Raw genomic sequence first — 24,914 nt, forward strand, 5'->3', positions numbered from 1 at the left:
TGGAGGGCCGCATCCGGCCCCCGGGCCTCAGTTTGGGGACCCCTGCTCTACAGCCTCTCTCCTCTCTAATGCACTTCATTTAAAAAGATACAACAGCATCCATGCAGTTAAACTCCCCTAATTGGATGGCAGATGAGCATTAAAAAGAAAGACCTGCTCAAATAAAAACAAAGAAGGGAAACTAAGAAGACACCGGTCAGGTTAATCTGGAAAAGAGTTTTGGAGCCTGGGCCTAGATTCCCAGAACAGCAAACACCAAAGTCAAATTACAATAAATTGCAAATAAATATAGCAATGGCCAAATTATTTTTTTCAAACATGCACACACAGTAACCCAAAACTTCAGGAAAAATAACATGCCTCAACTGTCAAATGGGCAGATATAGCTACAGTGCAATGTTAGCCATACCATAAACTAAAATGAGTCATCCACTCAAACAGCAGATGGTGGGTGTTATGAAAGGGAAGCAAACTGTCACTTCTTTAATTTGTTATTGTTCTATCTTCAATTCCAGGGAGAAAAAGAGAGTGCTTACAAGAAATATGTATTTATTGATTCATTTAGATTGCATCCAAAGCCAAAATCACTATATGCCTTGATATGAGGTACAGGTTTTAGGGGTGGCCTGATCTTACATGCATGCTACGTGAGATACTTGGCTGTCATTTGGGAGGATCATTGAAACACCTGTTATTTTTCTTTCATTCACAAAAAACAATACTTGGTGACCAAATGGGAGGGGCACAAGACTAATGGACAACTTGAAGAAAGAAAAAAGCAGCTGATCTACAAAGTAGAGTAGAGTCTCACTTATTCAACATAAACGGGCCAACAGAACTTTGGATAAGCGAATATGTTGGATAATAAGGAGGGATTAAGGAAAAGTCTATTAAACATCAAATTAGGTTATGATTTTACAAATTAAGCACCAAAACATCATGTTATACAACAAATTTGACAGAAAAAGTAGTTCAATATCCAGTAATGCTACGTAGTAATTACTGTATTTATGAATTTAGCCCCAAAATATCACAATGTATTGAAAACATTGACTACAAAAATGTGTTGGATAATCCAGAATGTTGGGTAAGTGAGTGTTGGATAAGTGAGACTCTACTGTAGTTGAAATTAAACAATTGTTTAATGATGGTTAACGAGCATTTCCGAGTCCTATGGCTAATATTTGTCTGTCTTTGGTTTCTCCCCTTATTATTGCTGTACATGTGTGTCAGTCTACCAGCTGAAGATAAGCTTGCACCTAATTAATCTAATCTAATTAACAGAAGTAGTTAATTAAGGAGACTATGAAAAACATCTTTAAGCTTCCCCAGAGGCTTTTTAAATTTGCCTATGTGTTGCCCTTTGCTTGATTTGTTTCTTTGTGAGTTTTCCTACTTACAGCTTCAGTCACCTTTTACTTAAAATCTGAAACATAAAATTGAGATTGGCAGGAAAGTATGTTCAGTTCTATGCAACCTCTCCTCCAGTGTTACCATTAACACATGGCATAAATAGGACCAGACGTTCTCAAAGGTAGCTTTTTAAAAAGTGAAATGCATATCTGACAAACATGGGAGCAGAGTGAAAGATAAATAAGAGACAGGAAAAAATAGGTAACGAGAGGTTTGGTCTGTGACAACATATTTCAATCCAAAGGAATTTAGTCATACTTGAACTCCACTGAAATGAAATAGACATGTTTGTCACATTTAGAAAGCATTCCTTCTAAAACTAGTCATGCACTAGTAATTGTATGTGCCTTCAAGTCACCAATACACTTATGGTGACCCCATGAATATCATAGCATTTCTTAGGCAAGAAATACTCAATTTACCCATTGCTTTCTCTGAAATATAGCCTACAGCAGTAGTTCTCAACCTGGGGTCCAGCAGATATTTTAGGCCTTCAACTCCCAGAAATCCTAACAGCTGGTAAACTGGCTGGGATTTCTGAGAATTGTAGGCCAAAAACATCTGGGGACCTCAGGTTGAGAACCACTGGCATACAACATCTGGTATTCGTTGACCATCTCCCATGCAATTCTAAATGGTTAGCTTCTATGATCAGATGGGATCTGGTGTCTTTAGGGTATTGAAATACATAGTTCTTGTTGTAGGGTATCTTCAAGTCATTTCTGATTTATGGAATCCTTAAGGCAAACCTGTCATTATATTTTCTTGGCAAGATTTGTTCAGAAGGGTTTTGCCTTCACCTCCCTCTGAGGCTGAGAGAGTATATCTTGCCCAAGATCACCAAATGGGTTTCCATGGCTTGGCAGGGATTCAAATCTTGGCCTCTAGAGTTATGGTCCAACACTCAAACCAATGTGCCAAGCTCTAAATAGCCTAAAAGAAAGAAGTCGCTTTAACAGCCATGAATGGGTACAGGTTTGAGTTTAGTCAGAAAGCAATTCAAATGGTTTTAAAACTTCAGTAAGATTCTATCCTTGTATTGCCCCAAATTTCAAAATGCAAATGTAATACATGCATTCTTTATTTGTAGCACCGTTATAATAGGAGGGGAGGGGGGGAATCCGATTTCCTTTCAAGACTTCACCCATTTTTTTGAAAACATGTGTTAATGAAAATGAGGTCACTGAAGGAACAGATTTCAAACTATATCAATAGGTAATAGACATACAATAAAGAGAATCACTCGAAAGGAAGACAATTTGCGGAGAACATTTAAAGATGAAAATATAGGATGCTAGGTGGAATAAAAGGTAGGCATTAACACCACTTTCAGCAAAACAAAATGATTTTAAAAAAAAAAAAGAACTATAAATGGCCAGGCAGAAAGAAAGCCTACCAATGAACCATCATCTTCAATATGTTAGAGAAATTGTGTGAATTTTTGAAGGAACATTTATTTGTAAGTGACTGTGTTTTCCAAAGGTTAGACAATTTTGAGATAAACTGGTCAATCTCATTAAGAGCCCTACTGGTCAGAGGCAGAAAAGTGATACACTTGCAGTATTGCTGGCTTTTCGAGGCAAAAATGAAATGCTTTTGCATAAGTAATGAATTTCTATTATTAGAACCTGCAAGGCTGGAAAATACTGGAAAACATTTAGAAGGCATAATATCAAAGGATGTATATGCATGCAATATATGCCAAAACTGCCTTGGCAGAGAATCCTATCAAAAACCTGTCAAAAATAAGAAGAAGAAACAGCACAAATGACTTTGTAACCTCCTTTTTAACTCTGTGGATAGACTTCATTTGTCACCTCAACTTCCAGAATAAATGAAGAACTTTTGGAGAAATCCCTTCTCTGAAATAGTCCTGACTGCTAGGTTATAATGGAATCTTTTTGTGTATTGATTTGAAGTTGCTTGTTATATTTGTTGAACTGTCAACAAAATTATACACAAAAAGACAGAATAATGGAGGAAGAAGACATATGAAAGTTTTAAAATTATCTTTTAGGATAGGACATTTTGCCTATCCTACTAAAAACAGCTTTTGATGGGTCTGCAGACTTCTAATAGTGGGGCTGTATAAAAGGGGGGATGTTTTCAAGTTGTAGGAGGAAGAATTATCAGTTTTATAAAGCAGCGACAGATCAGCTGTTTATCCCCGTATTTTTGCCTGTTGGCTACAACTGTGTCTGTCTTTCCTGGAAATTTGCCACAAATTGCCACTGACACTGGTACTCGGACCACCGTTTTTGAGTAGTGTGATTACCAAGCTCTAGAGGCATGTGTTTATATGGGGTTTATGGAACTGTATTATTTATTTATTTATTTACCCTATTTATACCCCGCCTTTCTGTATGTATTTCAGATTTCAATATTAATGTCAGAAATACGTGGTATGATTTTGCATACATTAGAACAGTAAAGGCAAATATCACTTAAGTAAAATAAACATTAAATATTAAATTAACCCAAAAAATAAAATAAAATAAGGTGTAAATACTAAACTAATCTGGGAATTTGCTATTGCTATTTATGGGTTAGGTTTTATGTTTGGGGACAGGTGGCAAGGCGAAAGGTTCAAGGAATGCTATTTTGTGCTTCTGTGTCAGTGGAATGAACTTCTATAGCAATGTGTATGTTAGAACAGAAGCCTATACATTTTCAAATGAACTATATATTGAGAAGAGGAGCACAAAGAATAGGCAAAACACATAGCAGCTTTTGGCTTGAAAGTGGACAAGGACATAAAACTATGTAAACGTCTCAAGGATGCATTGGGACATGATGCTGAGGAGCAAAATGAAGGTGATATATAAATTAAATCCGTTTCTTTTTCCTTACCAATCATTGCTATTTAGCCACTTCAGGGCATCCACCAGCCCCTGTTCTGGGTGTGACAAAGGTCTTATTTCGAAGATATTGCTGTTTACAAGGTCCTCCCATTCTGGAGAATCCAGGAGATTCGCTGGCAAGGAGTTAGCTGCAGATAAATAAATAAAGATCCAACAGCAGAAGTGCAAGGATGCTGATAGTCTGGAAACTATGCCCAAGGCTGAAATAAATTTCCCAAAAGGAACACTTTAAATTCTACGCTCTCCGCTGCGGGTGTATAGACCGTATCTCATTTTATGAGCCTATTAGAGCTCTTAAGATTGTCTGGAGAGGCCTTTCTCTCTGTTCCACCACCTTCTCAGAGTCATTTGACGGGAACAAGGGAATGGAGCTTCTTGGTTGCTACTCTCGGACTTTGGTTCTTTCTCCCAAAGGAGGCCAGGATGATTCTTTCATTCCTTGGAAGTTCAAAACATGTTTGTGCTGCCAAAAATTACCAGTGGTATGCATTTAATGTCATAGGAGCTGTTTTAAGCTCTGCATACAAGATAGTCTTTTAATGAATTTTAATATTTTTAATGCCTAGCGTGACTCATTTTGTGACTGATCATTGATAAATAAGCATGGGTTTAGTTTGTAACTCTGATTGCCAAGGCAAGACTTGGTAGTGTGATTGATAATATCCCTGTGGAAATCTTATTGAGAGAAGTTGAAATCACCACAAGCAGAGTCACTCAGTGAAAGCATTTAGCACTATAAATTCATTGTTGCTGAGTTTAACAACTCCTGAAGAAGGGGTTTTCCCCTGAAACAGGGTCAAAAATACCCGGGACCCCTGTAGAGAATTGGGACTTTATTTGTACTTTACTTTTGAAGACTTTTTTGAGAGCGGTGCTCCATCATTATTTTCTTCAATCAAATATACAGCAACTTTTTGACAATCGTTCGTTTGTGTGTATAGTTCTCAGATAACAACATTTCCTTTAATGTTAGACTCTGATGCATGATGTGAAGTAGTGTGATGTAGTTCGACTCACTGCTGCCTAACACATCCTTTTTAAAAAAAATTCTTTAGGATGAAGTGAACTTCATTAATACCAAATCACTCTTATTGCCTGTTTTGCTTGTAATCTAATCTGGAGACAAGTGGATGCAATTGCAGGAATGTGAGGTTACCAAAAAAAAAAAAAAACCACCTTACATTCTGGTGACACTGAAAGGTTGAGCCATGCACTATGTGTGTGTGTGTGCCCTAGACATGTAAAATAGCACTGGGGGAAACTCAGAATCTCAAAAGGGAAATATATTACAGTTATATCTTGATCTTAAGGTAATTTGAGAGAAAATGAGGAATAGGACAGATAGAAAACAGCTACTACTAGTCACATCTCCCTATAGTGACTGTCAATTAACAGTCATCCCTAGCAAACAGCAAATGGTTTAAGCCATTGTGACACTGTGGCTCCTATAAAATGTGCTGTCTTAGTGAGTCAATAGGTATGTAACTGTTAATTCAATAGTTCTACACTAGTTTAGCCTAGCTGGACATGTGCTATTATGCTGCCGAATTTTAATGGAACAGATTAGAAGGACTGTGTATTTGCTAGAACGTGAAGGGGAGGGAGGGAGAGAGTTACAATTATTTGTAGTATAAAAGTGGTATGTGTATGTGCATGTCTTCAAGTTTCCTATAAATGTATGGTAACACCAGGAATTTCACAGAATTTTCTTAGGCAAAGACTACTCAGAGACTTGAAGATAACTGAATTTCCAGTGCACTATCACAAAGGATTGTTGTGCATTTTCTGGACTGTATGGCCATGTTCCAGAACCATTCTCTCCTGATATTTCACCCACATCTATGGCCGGCATTCTCAGAGGTTGTGATACCTCGCAACCTCTAAGGGTGCCTGCCACAGATGTGGGTGAAACATCAGGAGAAAATGCTTCTGGAACATGGCCATACAGCCCGGAAAATGCACAACAACCCGGTGATTCTGTCCATGAAATACTTCGATATCACAAAAGATAATACAGAAAATGCAAGATACATAACTGGGGAAAATCCTTGGCTATGACTGAGATAGGTTTTGCACTCTAAAGAATGCATTTGCAAAACAAAACAGAAAAACATGTTAAATATATTGTCTAATTTGACCCCATTTGATATTAAAAGATATGAAGAAAGAATCCTCTTTCATAAATATTCCTACAATGTGTGCTATGATTTACCATTCTTTCTATGTCTTACCTGAAGCATGCCGCGAGAAGCTACTGTCACGGTTGATAACAGGGATGCTGGGGAGAGAGGGTCGGTTCACTCGTTTCTTTAAGGTTGTTCCAATGGGAAGTCTGTAGGGTTTGCTCAGGCTGATTGCAACAGAGATATGTCCATTGCTGTTAGGAGGAGTAGAATCTGTAGAAAGTAAGTAAGGGAGGTTGGTTAAAGGTGAAGGAACAAATGCCTGAAAGAAAATCAGGGATTGGTTCCATGACCATTCCTAGGATAAACTGCCTTCTGGGCAGACAGTGTTACAAACAACCCACATGTCTTCAGTAATGTTGTCCACACGTGGCTGAGAAAATGGTTCAATGTACACAACTTTGTTACATGTACAAAATAAAATTACAGTAGAGTCTCACTTATCCAAGCTAAATGGGCCGGCAGAAGCTTGGATAAGCGAATATCTTGGATAATAAGGAGGGATTAAGGAAAAGCCTATTAAACATCAAATTAGGTTATGATTTTACAAATTAAGCACCAAAACATCATGTTATACAACAAATTGGACAGAAAAAGTAGTTCAATACGCAGTAATGTTATGTTGTAATTACTGTATTTACTAATTTAGCACCAAAATATCACGATATATTGAAAGCGTTGACTACAAAAATGGCTTGGATAATCCAGAAGCTTGGATAAGCGAGGCTTGGATAAGTGAGACTCTACTGTACCACCAAGAAATGTGTATAAGGTGTATATGAAACACACAAAAAAACATTTTTTAGAACTAGGTTTTATCTCCAAGATATTTCATTATTTATGTATATACAAACAAGGCACTGTAAAACTTGGATAAGAATCTGAAACCCAAAACACTCCAGGTCCCAAGCAATTCAGATAAGGGATACTCAACCTGCATTGAAGAAGAGGAGGAGGAGGAGGAGGAGGAGGAGGAGGAGGAGGAGGAGGAGGAGGAGGAGGAGGAGGAGGAGGAGGAGGAGGAGGAAAGCAAAGAAGACCAAGAACAAGAAGAACAAGACGATAGAAAAGAAGAAGAGTAGGAGGAGGACTTCCTTCCAAATTTACATTTGGAAACATTGTCCAGACAATATTTTTTGGTGTTATCACACAATGCTGTTATACCATCATAGCAATACATTGGAACCCCTGGTGGTACAATGTGTTAAACCCTTGTGCCGGTAGGAGTGCTGACTGACAGGTTGGCAGTTCAAATCCAGGGAGAGTGGGTGAGTGAGAGAAACCTCCCACAAGGATGATAAAAACATCAAACATCTGGGCAACCCGTGGGCAAAGTCCTTGCAGACAGCCAATTCTCTCACACCAGAAGTGACTTGCAGTTTCTCAAGTTGCTCCTGCCATGAAAAAAGCAATACATTTGCTTTGTCTTTGTCTTTGTCTTTGTCTCTGTATTATTGAATGATGCCATTGCCCTCCAGGCATTGTGATTGTTGTTTTTGCACACTGGAAATAACTCATGAATGACCATCGTAGTCTATCACCATAGTGTCATAGTGCATCCTGGCATCATAGTGTCATAGTGCTATTATGGGTGGATTTTTTTAAAATAAACCAAAATATTAGAGCTGGTGATAATGTCATTAAAACAGATTTTTAAAATGTGCAAATTATGCTCTGAAAGTGCAAATGTAATACAAAGTGTCAACTATCAGCTACCCCCATGAAAACTGACCAGAGCAAATTTCAAACAGAATAACACAGCATAAAGAATTAGTTTGATAAGGCCCAAATCTCAGTAGTGTGAACCTGATTAACAGAAGTCAGGACAAATTAATAGTATCTGCATTCATTCATTGATTCAGCAGTTGATTAAATCTGATTATATTTGCATATGAATAAAAACAATAGCTCTGAAAGAGGAAAATCTAGTGTTCTTTTAGATTATGCATGCACGCATCGCAGCAGGCCTAATCTTTGAAGAGGTCTGTGTGATTATTAAAGGAAAAAGTCTCTTTGAAGATACCCCCTATTCATCCTTTCCATTTCGGAAAGTACAAAAATATTACAAAAACAGTTCCCTTATTAATCCAGAGCAGTCTGGTTTATCCATCCAAAATGTTTTGATTGATTTCAGAGCTAGGATTTGTTGCTTTTATGAGTTAAAACTACCAGAATCTTCCAAACATCTGGCTTGGGATCCCAATCCATCGAGATAATAAACCCAAGCTATATATTCATGGATATCCATATTGGTCATACAGAAAAACAGACTACAACTTCTGCATTCCCAGATTTCAACTGGATAACAGTGAGCTCTATTGAAATGAATGATTTATTTGTTTATTTATTATTTACTGGATTTATATACCATTTTTCTCATGCCTGGCGGTGAGATCCATTATCATAGACCAGGGCCATTCCAATTGTCAATTGCACATATTCCCTATTTATTTCTTGCACTGCATTACTTTACTGGCCAAAAGCTAGGACACATAGCTATGTCTTTGTTTTCTTTCTGAAGGCCAAGAGGGTTGGCACTGATTTAATCTCACTGAGGATAGAGTTCCAGAGGCAAGGGGCCACCACTGAGAATTCTCTGTCTCTCATCCCCACCAACCGCACTTGCGAAAGAGGTGGGTCCAAGAGCAGGACCTCCCCAAAAGATTTTAACTTCCGTGATGGTTCACAGAGGGAGAAATGTTTGGATAGGTAAGCTGAGCCGGAACCGCTTAGTGCAGAGGTTCTCAACCTGTGAGTCCCCAGATGTTTTGGCCTTCAACTCCTAGAAATTCTAACAGCTGGTAAACTGGTTGGGATTTCTGGGAGTTGTAAGCCAAAACATCTGGGGACCCATAGGTTGAGAAGCACTAGTTTAGGGTTTTATAGGCTAAAGCCAGCACTTTGAAGTGTGCTCGGTAACAGACTGGCAACCAGTGGAGCTGACATAACGGGGAGGAGGGGTATATATTCCCCATACGCCGCTCTGGTGAGAAAACTGGCTGCTGCCCATTGGACCATTTGAAGCTTCCAAACAGTCTTCAAAGGCAATCCCACATGTTGCAGTAGTCTATTCAAGATGTAACAAGAGCATGGACTCTTGTTTGAGATGTAACAAGACCATGGACCCTGAGTCCCGATGTCTGACTTGGGAATACCATCAGGTCGAACTGGAAATCTTAGAAAATGCGTAGAGGGTCCATGTTTTGTTGAACATGGATAAATGAAACTACATATTTTGTTCCCATGGATATAGGGGACCATACCGTACAACAAAATCCACAATACCTTAATCAGCCATACAAAAAAATCACACAAGCTTTTGAAACTTTACTGCCTTCTTCATCAGTCAAAAATGATTAAAATTATATAAGAGAAGAAAAGATTCAAGTTTTAGTTTTAGATTCGGAGGAGAAACACACAGCTCTCTAGACTGCAACTCCCATCAGTGCTAGCCAGCATAGCTAATGATGAGAAATGCTGGGAAATGCAAACCAACAACCTCTCGAGGGGCTACATGATTCCCACCCCTGCTTTGTATAAATCATTTAATCCAGCTAATGTTACAAATTTAATCCACCTAATGTTACTCTTGTTCCTATGGGATTCATCCAAGCACAAAGGTCATGTGACCACATTGTGAAAAAAGAAGCAGTCCAAATTATATGGGTTTTTTTAAAAAAAAGGCCTACAGTATATGTACAGTTTAAAAACTGACATCTCCCCTTTTCCCACTAGTATTAAAGCAAGAAAGTATGTGACCTTGCACCACTGCCTTGTTCCGGCAGAGTGCTGACTTGCATCTTCCTCTGTTGCTGTTGCAGCAAACCTTCTTGGGGTTTCTCCTGCGGCACAATCATTGCACGTCAGTTGCAATCAGATCACTTGGGCTGCGCTGCCCTTCGCGACCCCCTCCCTCCATTCTTAATAAGCATTCCTATTCTAACACCTTCTTCTTCCCCTGAAAGCATCATTCCTCAAGCGTGTGTGCAGCAGTTTCAAATGGGGAATTGATATGACTGTATGACTAAGTACAAAACATTCCCTCCTGGCCATAGGTTAGTGAAAAATTGTTACTGGGGAAAGCATCTATTCACTTTACTGGAAAATAGGGTTGCTATAGTGAAATAGATGTAGTCTTGATAAAATGGGATTCAGCAATGTTCTGGGGCTACAATCATATAGGAATTACAAATGCCATCTAAAGTCCAACTCTCAGCCATCCAAAAATCCACAACTTAAAAAGTTCCAAAAAAAAAAAAACCCAGCCAGTTCAGGCTGATTCTTTTGAACAGACAACCCTACAAATCCAGTTTCATGTATTTTATGCATTTTAATTTTTTAATTTAATTTTTTAACAAGTAATTATTACATTGAATTACATAATGGCTAAGGAGCCCCGGTGGTGAAGTGTGTTAAAGCACTGAGTTGGAGACCGAAAGGTCCCAGGTTCAAACCCCGGGAGCGGCGTGAGCGGCCGCTGTTAGCTCCAGCTCCTGCCAACCTAGCAGTTCAAAAACATGCCAATGTGAGTAGATCAATAGGTACCGCTCCAGTGGGAAGCTAATGGCGCTCGATGCAGTCATGCCGGCCACATGACCTTGGCGGTGTCTATGGACAACGCCGGCTCTTCGGCTTAGAAATGGAGATGAGCACCAACCCCCAGAGTCAGACATGACTGGACTTAACGTCAGGGAAAACCTTTACCTTTACTTACATAATGGCTTAATGCTATTTTAACTTTTGTGCCATATACTGATTTATCCATATTGATTTAACTTGAATTGAGTCCCATTTTGGGATAAAGATAGGATATCAAACAAACAAACAAACAAACAAACATTGTGAAAATGTTTTTGCAGAGATGGTCCATCCAAATATGTCCAATTTTTATTAAAGAATACATTTTCCAGATCCAAATTGTATAAGGAAGACTGGGCACCGCAGTTGAAGGGAGATGTTGACAAGCTGGAAAGTGTCCAGAGGAGGGCAACTAAAATTATTAAGGGTCTGGAGAACAAGCCCTATGAGGAGTGGCTTAAAGAGCTGGGCATGTTTAGCCTGCAGAAGAGAAGGCTGAGAGGAGACATGATAGCCATGTACAAATATGTGAGAGGAAGTCATAGGGAGGAGGGAGCAAGCTTGTTTTCTGCTGCCCCGCAGAATAGGACGCGGAACAATGGCTTCAAACTACAGGAAAGGAGATTCCACCTGAACATCAGGAAGAACTTCCTCACTGTGAGAGCTGTTCGGCAGTGGAACACTCTGCCCCAGAGTGTGGTGGAGGCTCCTTCTTTGGAGGCTTTTAAGCAGAGGCTGGATGGCCATCTGTCGGGGGTGCTTTGAATGCGATTTCCTGCTTCTTGGCAGGGGGTTGGACTGGATGGCCCATGAGGTCTCTTCCAACTCTACTATTCTATGATTCTATGATTCTATGATAAATCAAATGTAGATTGAAGCAAAATACCTGTACAAGTTAATTACCACTTATCTGAAATGTTTCGGACCAGGGGTGAAATAAGGTTTCTGTACATTGAACCATCAGCAAGCCAAAGTTTCTCTCGGCCACCCACATGGGCAATTTTGGTTTTTGAAGTATTTTGTATAAGGGATGCTCAACCTGTATTAAGGCTCAATATTGGCAAATACAGAAGAGAATGTAGCAGTAACTGTGAAAGAGAGGTGGAGTTTCAGTACGTAAATGTGATTGCGTTGTTTAAGGAAACAGCCAAAAAATCAGCACCAAGGCTATCGGAGGAAATGCTTAGGTTCATTGACCTAGAGCAGAGTTTCTCAAATTTTGCTCCTCCAGATGTTTTGGACTTCAGCGCCTACAATTTTTAACAGCTGGTAAGCTGGCTGGGATTTCTGAGAGCTGAAGTCCAAAATACAGTTTGTGAAACACTGACCTAGAGGATCTCCTCATACTCCCTTTGAATTTTCAAACAGTTTATTACAACATCTTCCACCATAGCAGTAATCAAAGCATCATGCAAAAATATCATCTCTATTTTTTTTGAAAAATGCCTTAATGAATGCCCTAGCAAAATCTCTAAAGTCAACCACATCTCACACTCCCAAGCACTCATATACCTTCGTGAGCCATTTTCTGTAGTTGTTCTTGGAACAACAAGGATCGTTCCTTTTCTCTCTCTTTCTCCTTTTCTCTTTCTTTGCGCAAAAGCTCTATCTCTTTCAGCTGCTTTTGACGCATCTTCTCCTGAGCTGATTTGGAGATCGTTACATGGATCTGGATAAAATAGGGATATATTAGTGTAGGAAGAAAAGAAGTAGTCAGAGATGTACACATGATTCCTGTAGAGTATGATGAACATATACAAAGAGATATCAATCATTTCTATAATTCTTCATCTATTACAAAAGCAAGGGACATATTTCACAAATATGAATCATGTTATAATTTTTAAATCTTTTAATTGCATTATTTTTATTTATACCGTGAAAAATGACTAAACAACCAATAGTAGTTTAATGTGAAGCATGTGGCTCAACTTTAATGTACTTTTTACAGTTCCTTCCTCTTAAATATAACATGGTGGTCCCCTAACTGGAGCTAAGAAAATATGACGTATCAAATTGAGAGAAAATGAAAGTGGAATATGAATCATTATTTGTTCTTTTTAACTTTGCAGAATTGTTATTGAGATTTGTATCATTCTACTTGTGTTTACAATAATAAAAATGGTATTAAAAACTGGAGTTAATCCTACTTGGCTTCCAAAATTTGATTGGATCTGGTCCATTTATGGTATTTATTTCTGGGCCCATAACCTTTTGCAGAGTCCAATCTTAAAAATCACAAAAGGTTTATTTACAATAATAAAGAATAGCTGCACTTCTTAATAATCAAGAACTTAGTCTGAGCTACTCTAACATTTATGTCCTGCAAGGATGGAGGTAATTTGGGAGAGGAACTGAAGGGGAAAGTTTAAGCTTTTCAACTCATGTTACATGGTTCAGAGCATTTATTTTACAGTAGAACAGAAGGAGGTTCAACTTCATTCATTCAAGGTTCTTTGACTTAGAAATGGAGATAAGCACCAGCCCCCAGAGTCGGACACGACTGGACTTAACGTCAGGGGAAACCTTTACCTTTACTAGATAGAAACAACATTATATGTTTGAGCATGCCTGTCAACACTTCACAGATGAATACCCAAACATATATGGTCAAGAAAGCACCATCAGTGTGGCCAAGATGGCAAAAGTTATTCATGGGAAAGAGCATACAAGCTAGGAAAGGCTGCAATAATTTGTTTTTGCTTGAGCGTCCTGGGATAGACAAGATGCCACCTCTCTCCTCAACCAACCACATGTGTATCCTTTATTTGTCATTCTCATGCACAAATGAATGCTTTTAAAAAAAAATCCTAGCAAAGTGTCTCAGGATAGATTTTGAAAATCCCGAGAAATACTTTTTTTGTGTGTGCAAATTGCATCCATTACACAAATTGCATGGTTAAATCTTTGTTGAATGGGCTTTTGAGATTGAAATAACTGGGTGGATTGTTACACCAGTTCTTTAAACTTGCTGTTTATGTTCTGCTACACAAAGGAAAAGTATTAGCCTTGCAGAGAGACATTTTTTACCCAAATTATGGGAAGATTGACCAAAAATGTGCTGCTTGTTTCATTTTCATTCCAGAAGCAAATTTTTTTGCAGAGGATGGAAATCTATATGATCTGTCTGTCTGTCTGTCTGTCTATCTATCTATCTATCTATCTATCTATCTATCAACTTGGCACAAATTTTGAAAATGTTCTTCATATGCCTCACAAAGACCCACTCCAATTTGTCCCACTTGCACCCTCTATCCCCCCCCCCCCCAAGCTATTTTTAGGGACAAAACTGGGATTGTGAGATGTGATCATAGATTTCTGTATCCCATCTAATCTGACCCCCAGAGCTGGAGACAACTGAAACAGAACGAACAAGGGAAGCTGATATTAGTTTGAAAAAACTTAGCCCCAGGAATGGAGGATGATATAGAAAACTGTAAGAAATATTAGAGAGAGAAAAGCAGGACACGAGGCCCTATATTATTTATATAACTGATTGATATATAGTTTCAGGCTAATCCTTTTTAAAACTACTGAGCCTTATGCTTCTTCAATCTAAGAAACAGATTTTTTTTTTCACAAGCCACACACTTAACACATCTCAAATAGCTTGGCTTCTGACAGGTATAAATGAAAACTGAAGTGTAGAAGGGCAAGCTAACTGGGGATGATAGATGTTCTGACACTTCTGGAGGCCACGCAAAGGCAGCTTAAAGTAGTTGCGGCCCTGGAACAATTTTGGAAACAGGACCCATTATAGGAGCTATTTTAAGAATGCATGCAAACATTTAAAAAATAATAATTAGATTAACAGTCTATAAAATATGCTGGTCCATAGACAGCAGCAAAAAAATCTTTATGTCTAAATCCATATTCAGTTCTGCAGCTTGGTGGGACTAAGGGTGTTATCACACCTTGGCGTTACAAGACCATAGTGATGCATTAGTCCCACCTTTGCCTTAGCCTTAACATATAATGTTGTTGTTCTCAAGAGTCACTGAAAATCTGTGGGTTTTTTTTCATACTGGAAGTAGGCCATTTATGAAGCATTTTTTCCCCAAAGCAATTCTGTAACCATTTGGAGTGTGAATTTCTCATAGCACTTTCTTCTGCAAATGATCCATTTGTGAATGTAATGTGGGTATGGGAAGATTATGAGATTATGGAATTATTGCACTATTACAGTTACAGGTCTTTTTAAAAAGAGAAATCTTAAAGGAAAAGGTGGGATCCAGGATCCAGTAATGGTGCTATTAATGCAGAGAAAAACAAGTGCAAATGTGGTAAGGGTGTGATAGGGAGCATGAAGCATTAGCCACTCTCACAAGTATGGCTAGAGCAGATTTGAGACAGAACAATTCAGGAGCGGTGTAATGAGGCCCTAATTGCTTGACTACATGCATTTAAAAAATCATTTACTCAAACAACAAATTGAGATTTGGGAAATGACTGCGGAAAGAAGAGAAAGCAAGTAGGACATTGTTCTTTCAGCCGTGGGCCTCTAAAATGTGAGATGTCTGGAACAGTAGCACCAATGGAACCATTGAGAATCCAGCCAAGAAATCAGCTAGATGGGAATAGAAGTCATTATATAATTAGTGACACAGCCATGATAAGAGATTGTTATAATCCTGAGAAAGGCTGTATTGTTCATTATTCCTTTTTGTGATATTACATAAGATACTCTGGGAGTATTTTGGGTCAAAGGATGACATTACAAAGCCTTAATTGATTGATTGAACTACATTTGCTATCCAATTAAAATGTCAAGTATCCCAATCAAATCCAATGTACAGTAAGAGTCTCGTATCTACTGGGGGAAGACAAACATATTCGGTCATGAGTGATAGCCTATAATTATGACATTCCTGGATGGACCACCGTTATCATTGGTTCAAAATCCAATTAAAATAAACCCAGCATTCCTTAGAGTTGACATGCAGAACCTAGAGATTCCTAGAAAAGTATACTCTCTGGACATTTGCTAAGTCCTCCAGTGCACTTCTAGCATAAAATCAGGAGGAAGTGTACCATAGAATCACATTGGAGGCCCTAGCAAGTCTATTTTTCCCCCAGGCATTGGTAAGTTAAATTACAGCTGTGAGAAGTGTGGTTTTGGGGGATCTTGCAATTTTGGGATGTTTCTGATGAATTAATAGGGGGATAGGCTTTTTGTTTATTGTATTGATTTTCCACCATCAACACCTGATGTCCTTATGAGAGTTTTTCATTACTTCATATAAGTGTGGTAGATGCAAGTACTCTGAAGGGTCAAATGGTGCCTTTCAACCACCATTCCAAAATACGGTACATTCACTGGAAGTGGAAAGGAGCAACTTATCACCTACCCTTCCATTGCTCTCCTTCCATTCATCATCCTTGACAAGGTGAGGAATTGAAAGCTGGCTTCTGTCATCCTTGGCCAGAGTGAGAGAGGAGGTGGTTAATGGCAGTAAGGATTCAAGAGGACAACTAGTAGCTTTCAGTGCTGTGGACATGTCATTTCTGGAAGCAAGTTCTGAAGTTTCAGTTTCTGATGAGCCAATAAAACATAAACAATGTGTTATCAGAGACAGCAAAGAAATGTATGAAATAAAAAGTGTGTAACCAGGAGGACGTGAGCCAAGAAATTACATAATATATTAATGCAGATCAAGAATTTGTGCCAAGGAGATACTCCAGCAGATTAAATCACTCCCTGTAAATGAATCCTGTCTGTGTAGAGAAAGCCAAATTGAAAGCTGAATTTCCTGCTTCTATTTTCTATTCAGTGAGGGTGATGCTAATCTTGCTGATGTGGGTGCTACTTTTGTAAAGAAATACCATCTATTAGCTAGTTTGGGGGTGATATCATAATGTTATTGGAATTTACAAGAAAACGTTTTCTGAATGTGAACTGGCTTCGATTCTAGGTTTCCTGAAGACTTCATTGAGTACTAGAAACTGGAACACATCACCATTATAAGATTAGCTTTATTGGTGGTAATCAATATAGAAGTGGGCTACAGCAGAAAAAAATCACAGTCAACTAGTTGATGGGTTCCAGCATCCTCCAACAGGATGCAGCATCTGATGAAATACCACCAGGCAATAAATTCTACCCGTAATATCACAGGATCAACACTGAGAGTCCTAGCAACTAGATAAAAGAGGACCTCTGGAATGGGATGCACCCGTACTATGTGAGACCAGTAGATGACAGAACAGAACCAAACAAACAAAAGTGAAATACACAGGTATGTTCTATCTTCCATCCTGTACAAGCAAAGTGTCAATAGAAATATTACTGCAGTGGGTTGCTGTGAGTCTTCCGGGCTGTATGGCCATGTTCCAGAAGCATTCTCTTCTGATGTTTCACCCACATCTATGGCAAGCATCCTCAGAGGTAGTGAGGTAGTGTTTGTGTGTTACAAACTTTGATAAATGGGTGGATGGCGATGTCCCTCTTGCCACGACAATGTTTATGCCCTGTAATCAACTTTTGCCAGGTTTTTATAATAGAAGCAATGAGGAACTAACATTTATAACTTGGGACCAAACCAACATTAAAAAATCCTGTATTTTCTGAGTGCACATATTTTCATCAGCACATTTTAAAACCTTTTTTTTAAAGCCGCTTCTAAATCTCAGAGCAAAGCACAAAATCTGGACGTCATAGGCGCAAATCCCGGGACCAATAGGTCTGCTCTCAGGTCCCTGGTTTTTTTGTCCTACCTATTAAATTTATGATTTGGCGCTGTCTGGAAGCACCCAGGGACTTGCAACAAAATGTGCAGTGTGTCCTCATCTGTTCACAGAAGTGTTTCTGTTCAGCATTCAGGATTCCAGCCAGATAACTACACCCTTCTACAACTGTCCATTTGATCCAATTCACTTTCCCAGTAGCCTCGGCACTCCTGATTTTGTCTGTTTGTAGAAGCTAAACAAGGTTGAGGTTGACATATCATATCTGGATGAAAAACCACCAGGGATCTTGAGTTATAACTAATAAGGCGGTAAGAGCTAGCTGTTCAGCAGTGGAACATGTTACCATGGTGCGTGGTGGAATCTCCTCCTCTGGAATTTTTTAAGCAGAGGCTGGATGGCCATCTATCAGGGGTGCTTTGATTTGGTGTTTCTGCATGGAAGGTGATTGGCTTGTATGGCCCTTGTGGTCTCTTCCAATTCTATGATAAAAATGAAATTCTGGAGATATCCTGCCAATTAGAGCAGTATTAGGCTAATGATATGACTCTGAAAAACAGTTTCTTACATTTATAAGTTTCCTATCTTTCTATTCCCAGTATCTCTCTTTTCTAACTAGGTCAACATTTCAAGGCTAATGAAAATCCCATAGGTCTACCTTGATCTATTTCTTTGATTGTATTTTGGTAATAGTAATGGGTCCTTGACAGGGACGTAGCCAGAAAAAAAATTCGGGAGGGGTTTTGAAAATTTTGGGGAGGGGGGGGTTGAACTCCTAACACCCCCCCCCCCGGCTACAGACCTGTCAATATCTGCTTGAGATAGTGCCTGGAGGGACTCTTAATTTTTTGCGTCTCATAGACTTAGCATGGGGATTTGGTTAACCAGTTAAAATTCATGAGTAAACCAGGTTTTTTTTTTAACCTGAAAAATTTGGGGGGGGGGGGGTTGAACCCCTACACCCCCCCCACCCAGCTACAGGCCTGCAGCATCCCAATATTTTCCCTCTCTTGTGTCTCAGAGGAGTCATGTTTACTCCATGTCTTTTGGACCTTCCACCTAAATTTGCTATAAATGGGATGGCATAAACATATTTGAAATACTACATAAAATATGAACACCCATCTCAAGAGAGGAAGAATAATATGGCTGGGAAAAGTATAGAAAAGAGAATTAAAAAATCAGGGCAGATTCACCATAAGAAAGGACTAGCACTTGTGAGGTATATGCAAGGAACGGAAGGAAGAGGTTAATTCAGAAAAGTAAAATAAAGAGACAATCTGATAGATTTTCATAAAATTATTAAATATATGAAAACTAGAGTAAGAGGTCTTTTTCTTCTCTTCTCCAACAGCATCAAAACTGTAGTGTAACAGGTTTGCTAGTAGGCCTAAATATCCTAAAGTCACCAGATTCCTTCTAATCTTGGGAGCTAAGCAAGGTCAGCCTTTGTTAGTTCTTGGATGGGAGATCAATAACAAATAGCAGATGCCATAGGCAATCTTTCAGAAGAAGGAACTGGCAAAACTATCTTTGAGTATTCCCTGCTTAGGAAAAGCCCATGGAATTAATAGAGTCACTATAAATCAAAGGTGATGCACACATTTGTCAGTAGAAACAAATGAAGGTACTTCCTCACATAACTTCTGAGTGATGTGACTTTCATCTCTGCCCCAAGAAACAGTTTAAAAAGATACAAAGCATGTTGTTGGAGGACAGGTGTATTGGTGGCTACTGAAATGACGTTCAGAAGCACTAGATGCCTGGACACCAGACAGAGGCAGTTGATTCTGCATGTGATTCATGAGCTCTCTTAAGGTAAAGCTGGATGCTGGAAGAGAGTGGTGCAAAGCTTTCACAGAGCTTTTCTTTTAATCTAGCTTGGATTTTGTGACAGAACATGGCTCCACATGAGACTCTTTCAATTCTATCTGCTGGAGTTAAAATCATGTGTTTCCCTGTGTAGAGAATCATTTGCTTTTGCAGACACCCTCGATAAATTGGTTCCTTCCGTCCTTCCCAGCAGTTCACACCTTTTGAAGGTGTTTGTTCCTGGGATTAATGATTTCTGTCAGCTCCACCTTCTCTCCTGGAAGAACCCCTTTGGAGGTGATAAGACTTGGAAGAAGTTGTAAATGGCAGGCCTGCTTGCAGTTTCCTCAAATTTCCCCTCAAGGTTTAAGGCCTAAAACATATAACAGTAGGGTATGCCTTGCATGCAAAGGGACTGAGGTTTAATCCCTACCCATTCCAAGTAGGGCTAGGAAAAATCCTGCTGGAAACTTGGAAAAGCCATGGTCAGTCAGTGTAGAAAACACTAAGCTAGATCAATCAGTGACCAAACTTGACACAAAACACTTTTCTAACATGCTAAAAAAAACATACACAAGAAAAACTGGTGTAGGCAAATTATGCCTTGTCCTCAGATGTTGCTAGACTGCAGATTTCATTAGCACTAGCCAACACTGTCAATGCTGAAGGATCATGGGATCTCCCGTCCAAAAAAAACCCCTAAACTAAAGAAAAGAGATGGGGTAGGAGAAGATGGAGAGGTGAATCTTCTTTAGAAAGTTCATGTGCCCTGGAATGTTGCTCTAAGAGGGGCTAAATGATGACATTACTTTCCAAAATAAAATTTTCCTGCAATTCCCAAATTCCTAGCATTATAATTCCTTAATTTCTAGCATTTCATTTATGTCTATATTCCCTGAGTAACTTTGCCTCCTCCTTTTCTTTGGATGTCTCAAAGCTAAGTACTACATTCTAAATGCTCAACTAGATTTTAAAGTTCTGAAATGCTAGAACTTTGGGAACTGTAGAGAAAACATCATTGGGTCAAAATTCTTATACAATGCTTTAATCCCCCCCCCACTCCCTGCCCCTTCATAGCTGCCCCCTGATATGACCTGAAGTTCAAAGTCTCCTCATTTGATGAACATTCTTAGGTTTCTTATACAGACTAAGAAATAACCATTAGTTCCTGTGGCTGCTTATGATACCAAAGATTCCAAATACTCAAGAATCCCATGTACGGATGATGTTGCTTACAGTCCTAGGAGCCCCTTCAAGTGCCAGCTTGGAAAGAATATCTGCCTTGCATTCATCCAGGTTTCCTGTTTAAGCACTGAATGAAACTGAACTTCAAAAAAACAGGGCTCAGAATGAATACCCTAAGAGGGGTCATTTAAAAGCTGCAGAAGTCTAGATGAAAATCAAGCGAAAGGGGCTGTGGGTCCTAAAATATTACTTTTTTGACAACAATAGCAGACTAGAAGATTCCTGGAGCTATCATCCAAAAAGCTGTGATACAGACCTGCATTGATAATATTTATTGACTGCTTTTCTCAAGATTCTTTGACATAGTATACTACAAGAATGGGAGCCTTGTAGTTGCTATTGGTCTGCTACTCCCAGCATAGTCAACAATAAAAATTCTGGGACTAGCAGTTCACCAACATCTGGAGAGCCATATAATTTCTGATCCTATTAACATTCCTTCCATCTTGAAAAAATAATCTTGTTTTATTTCAGTGGCTCCCAAATTTTGGTCCTGCAAGTGGAGAACCATTAGACAAGTTGCTAGAGCTTTAGGGAGCTGAAGTCCAAAACACCAGGAGAAACAATGTTTGTGAACAAAAATTTTTAATGAAAAAGGTAAATATCTACATTTGGTTGAAAGTATTTGATGGGGACTTAAATAGCATTTAAAAGAGTTTAGCTACTTAGAGTGACTGCCACAATAAATCCTTTTCCAAGACAACCTCTGAAGTGAAATAATTATCCAAGCTAGCAGCTCAGTCCCCTTGAAATTAGCACCTTTGACCAGGCAGTCACCCTAGAGACAGAAAGTGACATTTCATTTTCACACACAACACTAGGACTTACTTTCCAGCTGAGATTCTTACAGCACAGACGAAAAAGACTGTACATTTAAAAAAGCAAAGACAATCATGCCAGAAGGTAATAACAATTTGCAAAACAATGGTGCTTTATAAAAAATAAATAATGTATTTTCAATTGTTTAATTCAAATGAGGTTACAGAGTGCATTCACCATTGAAGCTGTCACATAAAAACTATTGCCTTCTTCCTCAGCAGAATAGCCATTATGGGCCATACAAGTTCTCTATAGACACTGAAAGAGGGTAAGTCACTGTTTTTTCTTTCTTCCTTCATCATTTTTTTTAAATAGCACATATAGTCAAGGCCTAAAGACAACGGATACTATTTGATCTTGGAAGTTGAGCAAGGTCATGCCCAACTAGTATTTGGATGAGAAGCTGCCAAGGTATACCTAAAGTTGTAAGTTATATTTAGGAAGAAGGTAATGACAAACCATTTCTGAGCATTCAATGCCTAAGAAAACCATATGAAATGCATAGGGTCATTGTAAGTCAAAGTGCAACCTGAAAACATATAAACAAAATCCAGGGAGGGCACATCCTCTCCCATTTGAGAATTCCATCCCCCACATGAACATTTCCTTCAGTCCCCAGCATTCTAGCATTTAATTTAATGTAACATCTAGGAATGAGCATATTATACCTGTATTAAAGTCTCTCCACTGGTTGCCAATTAGCATCTGGGCAAGGTACAAAGTATTGGTTTTGATTTTTGAAGCCCTACATGGTTTGGATCCAGTTTAGCTACAGGACCACCTTCTCCCATACAATCCACCCCTTAGGACACTTAGGTCCCCTGGGGCTACTCCAACTAAGCAGAACCTGGCTGACGACTGTCACCTAGAGAACCTTTTCATTGGCCAAAACAACTTGCCAGAAGAGATCCAACAGGTGAGTAAACTATCAGAATTTAAAAGACATCTGAAGACCTATCTCTTCCTCAGGCCTACCCAGTCAGTCTTAATTATGAATTTTAAACTCACATCTTGTGTTCACTATATTTTAATCTTTGTTCTATCTATTTTAATATATGTATGTTGTAGAAATACATTTTAATGTGTGTATTTCATATAATGTTTATTATTATGTGTTTTTAGCTATGATATAACCCACCTCGAGCCACGAGGAGAGGCAGGTAACAAATAAAATTATTATTATTATTGACACAACGATGTTGTATGACACAGCAAACAAGATAGATATGCTGGATTTCGTTTCACAAAATCACAAGTCGAACACTTCCCAAGTGTCTAGGACTGTGTGATGTATTTTCGGATGATGCGTGCAGATCCCAGTAAGGTGGCCTTTTGCAGTTGGCAGATCGTAATTTTGTCAATGTCTATTGTTTCCAAATGCCGGCTGAGATCTTTTGGCACAGCACCCAGTGTGCCCATCACCACTGGGACCACCTGCACTGGTTTCTGCCAGAGTCTTTGAAGTTCAATCTTGAGGTCCTGATAGTGGCTGAGTTTTTCCTGTTGTTTTTCTTCAATGCGACTGTCACCTGGGATGGCAACATCAATGATCCAAACCTTTTTCTTTTCCACAACTGTGATGTCTGGTGTGTTGTGTTCCAGAACTTTGTCAGTCTGGATTCGGAAGTCCCACAGTATCTTTGCGTGTTCATTTTCCACAACCTTTGCAGGTTTGTGATCCCACCAGTTCTTAACTGCAGGGAGGTGATACTTGAGGCATAGGTTCCAATGAATCATTTGGGCCACATAGTTGTGCCTCTGTTTGTAGTCTGTCTGTGCAATTTTCTTACAGCAGCTGAGGATATGATCAATGGTTTCATCGGTTTCATTGCACAGTCTGCACTTTGGGTCATCAGCTGATTTTTCGATCTTGGCCTTGATTGCATTTGTTCTGATGGCTTGCTCCTGGGCTGCAAGGATCAGGCCTTCTGTCTCCTTCTTCAGGGTCCCATTCATGAGCCACAGCCAGGTCTTCTCCTTATCAGCTTTTCCTTCAATTTTGTCAAGGAACTTCCCATGCAATGTTTTGTTGTGCCAGCTGTCAGCTCTAGTTTGTAATGTGGCTTTCTTGTACTGGTTTTTTGTCTGCTGTGCTTTGAGGAGTTTCTGATTTTTGACTTCAATCAAAGCAGGTTCTTCACTTTGCTTTACATATTCTGCCAGGGCATGTTCTCCTTCTTTGACTGCTTGTTTGACTTGTAAGAGTCCTCTGCCCCCTGATCTTCTAGGCAGATATAGCCGGTCAACATCACTGTGAGGGTGCAGTGAATGATGAATTGTCATGAGTTTTCTTGTTTTTCTGTCCAAATTGTCCAGTTCCATCTGTGTCCAGTTTATAATGCCAGCAGTATATCTTATGACAGGTATGGCCCAGGTGTTTATGGCCTTGATGGTGTTGCCTCCTTTGAGCTTGCTTTTGAGAATTTTTCTGACCCTTTGTGTGTATTCTTTACTGACCACAGTTTTCACATGTTCATGCTTGATGTTGTCCAGCTGTAATATGCCCAGATATTTATAGGCCTCTGGCTGGTGACACCTTATTGTTTGGCCATTGGGCATATTTATGCCCTCACTTTCAATTATTTTTCCCTTCTTCAATGCCACTGTCGAACATTTGTCCAAACCAAACTCCATGCTGATATCAGTGCTAAAAATTCGGACAGTGTTGGTCAGAGATTGGATTTCAGTTTCCGTTTTCCCATATAGCTTCAGGTCATCCATGTACATCAAATGTGAAATTTTGTGAGAATTCTTAGATGTTTGGTAGCCGAGATTTGTTTTTTGTAAGATTGTTGACAGAGGGATCATGGCAATAATGAAAAGCAGAGGGGACAATGAGTCTCCCTGGAAAATTCCTCTCCTGATGTTGACAAGTCCATAACTTTCATTTCCAACAAACAGTTCAGTTTTCCAGTGCTCCATCATGTTTTCAATGAAGGTGCCAACGTTTTTACTAATCTCGATGGCATCCAGGCACTTGATGATCCAGCTGTGTGGGAGTGAGTCAAAGGCCTTTTTGTAGTCAATCCACGTCATGTGAAGATTAGCTTTTCGGCTCTTACAGTTCTCCAGAATCATTTTGTCAATCAATAACTGGTCTTTTGTGCCCCTGCTTTTCCGTTTGTTGCCTTTCTGTTCATCTGGCAAGATGTTTTTTTCTTCAAGATAGTCTTGAAGAAAAAGATAGTCTTGAAGGTGCCACCTTGACGTGGTGGGGGGGCTTAACTGCTCCAATGATGACTGAGGGCTGTGCTGGCGGTAGTGTAACTACCGGTAGGTCCAACCAAGCCAGAGAGGCCTCAGCTGAGGAGCAGAACTA

General features: G+C 39.2%; 1 protein-coding gene across 4 annotated transcripts in view; it reads right to left on the reverse strand.

Annotated features, from left to right (window-relative positions):
* Positions 1 to 24,914, reverse strand: part of togaram2 (TOG array regulator of axonemal microtubules 2) — a 137,286-nt gene that overhangs the window by 30,065 nt on the left and 82,307 nt on the right. For all 4 annotated transcript variants that reach the window (XM_062973213.1, XM_003216079.4, XM_062973198.1 and 1 more), the window contains 4 exons: positions 16,384 to 16,568; positions 12,548 to 12,704; positions 6,506 to 6,670; positions 4,264 to 4,402 (listed from right to left, as the gene is read on the reverse strand). In XM_062973213.1, the coding sequence (XP_062829283.1) occupies positions 4,264 to 4,402; positions 6,506 to 6,670; positions 12,548 to 12,704; positions 16,384 to 16,568 (646 nt within the window). The remainder of the gene's footprint in view (positions 1 to 4,263; positions 4,403 to 6,505; positions 6,671 to 12,547; positions 12,705 to 16,383; positions 16,569 to 24,914) is intronic.

This window comes from Anolis carolinensis, chromosome 1, assembly GCF_035594765.1.
Source record: "Anolis carolinensis isolate JA03-04 chromosome 1, rAnoCar3.1.pri, whole genome shotgun sequence".
Lineage (NCBI taxonomy): Eukaryota > Metazoa > Chordata > Lepidosauria > Squamata > Dactyloidae > Anolis > Anolis carolinensis.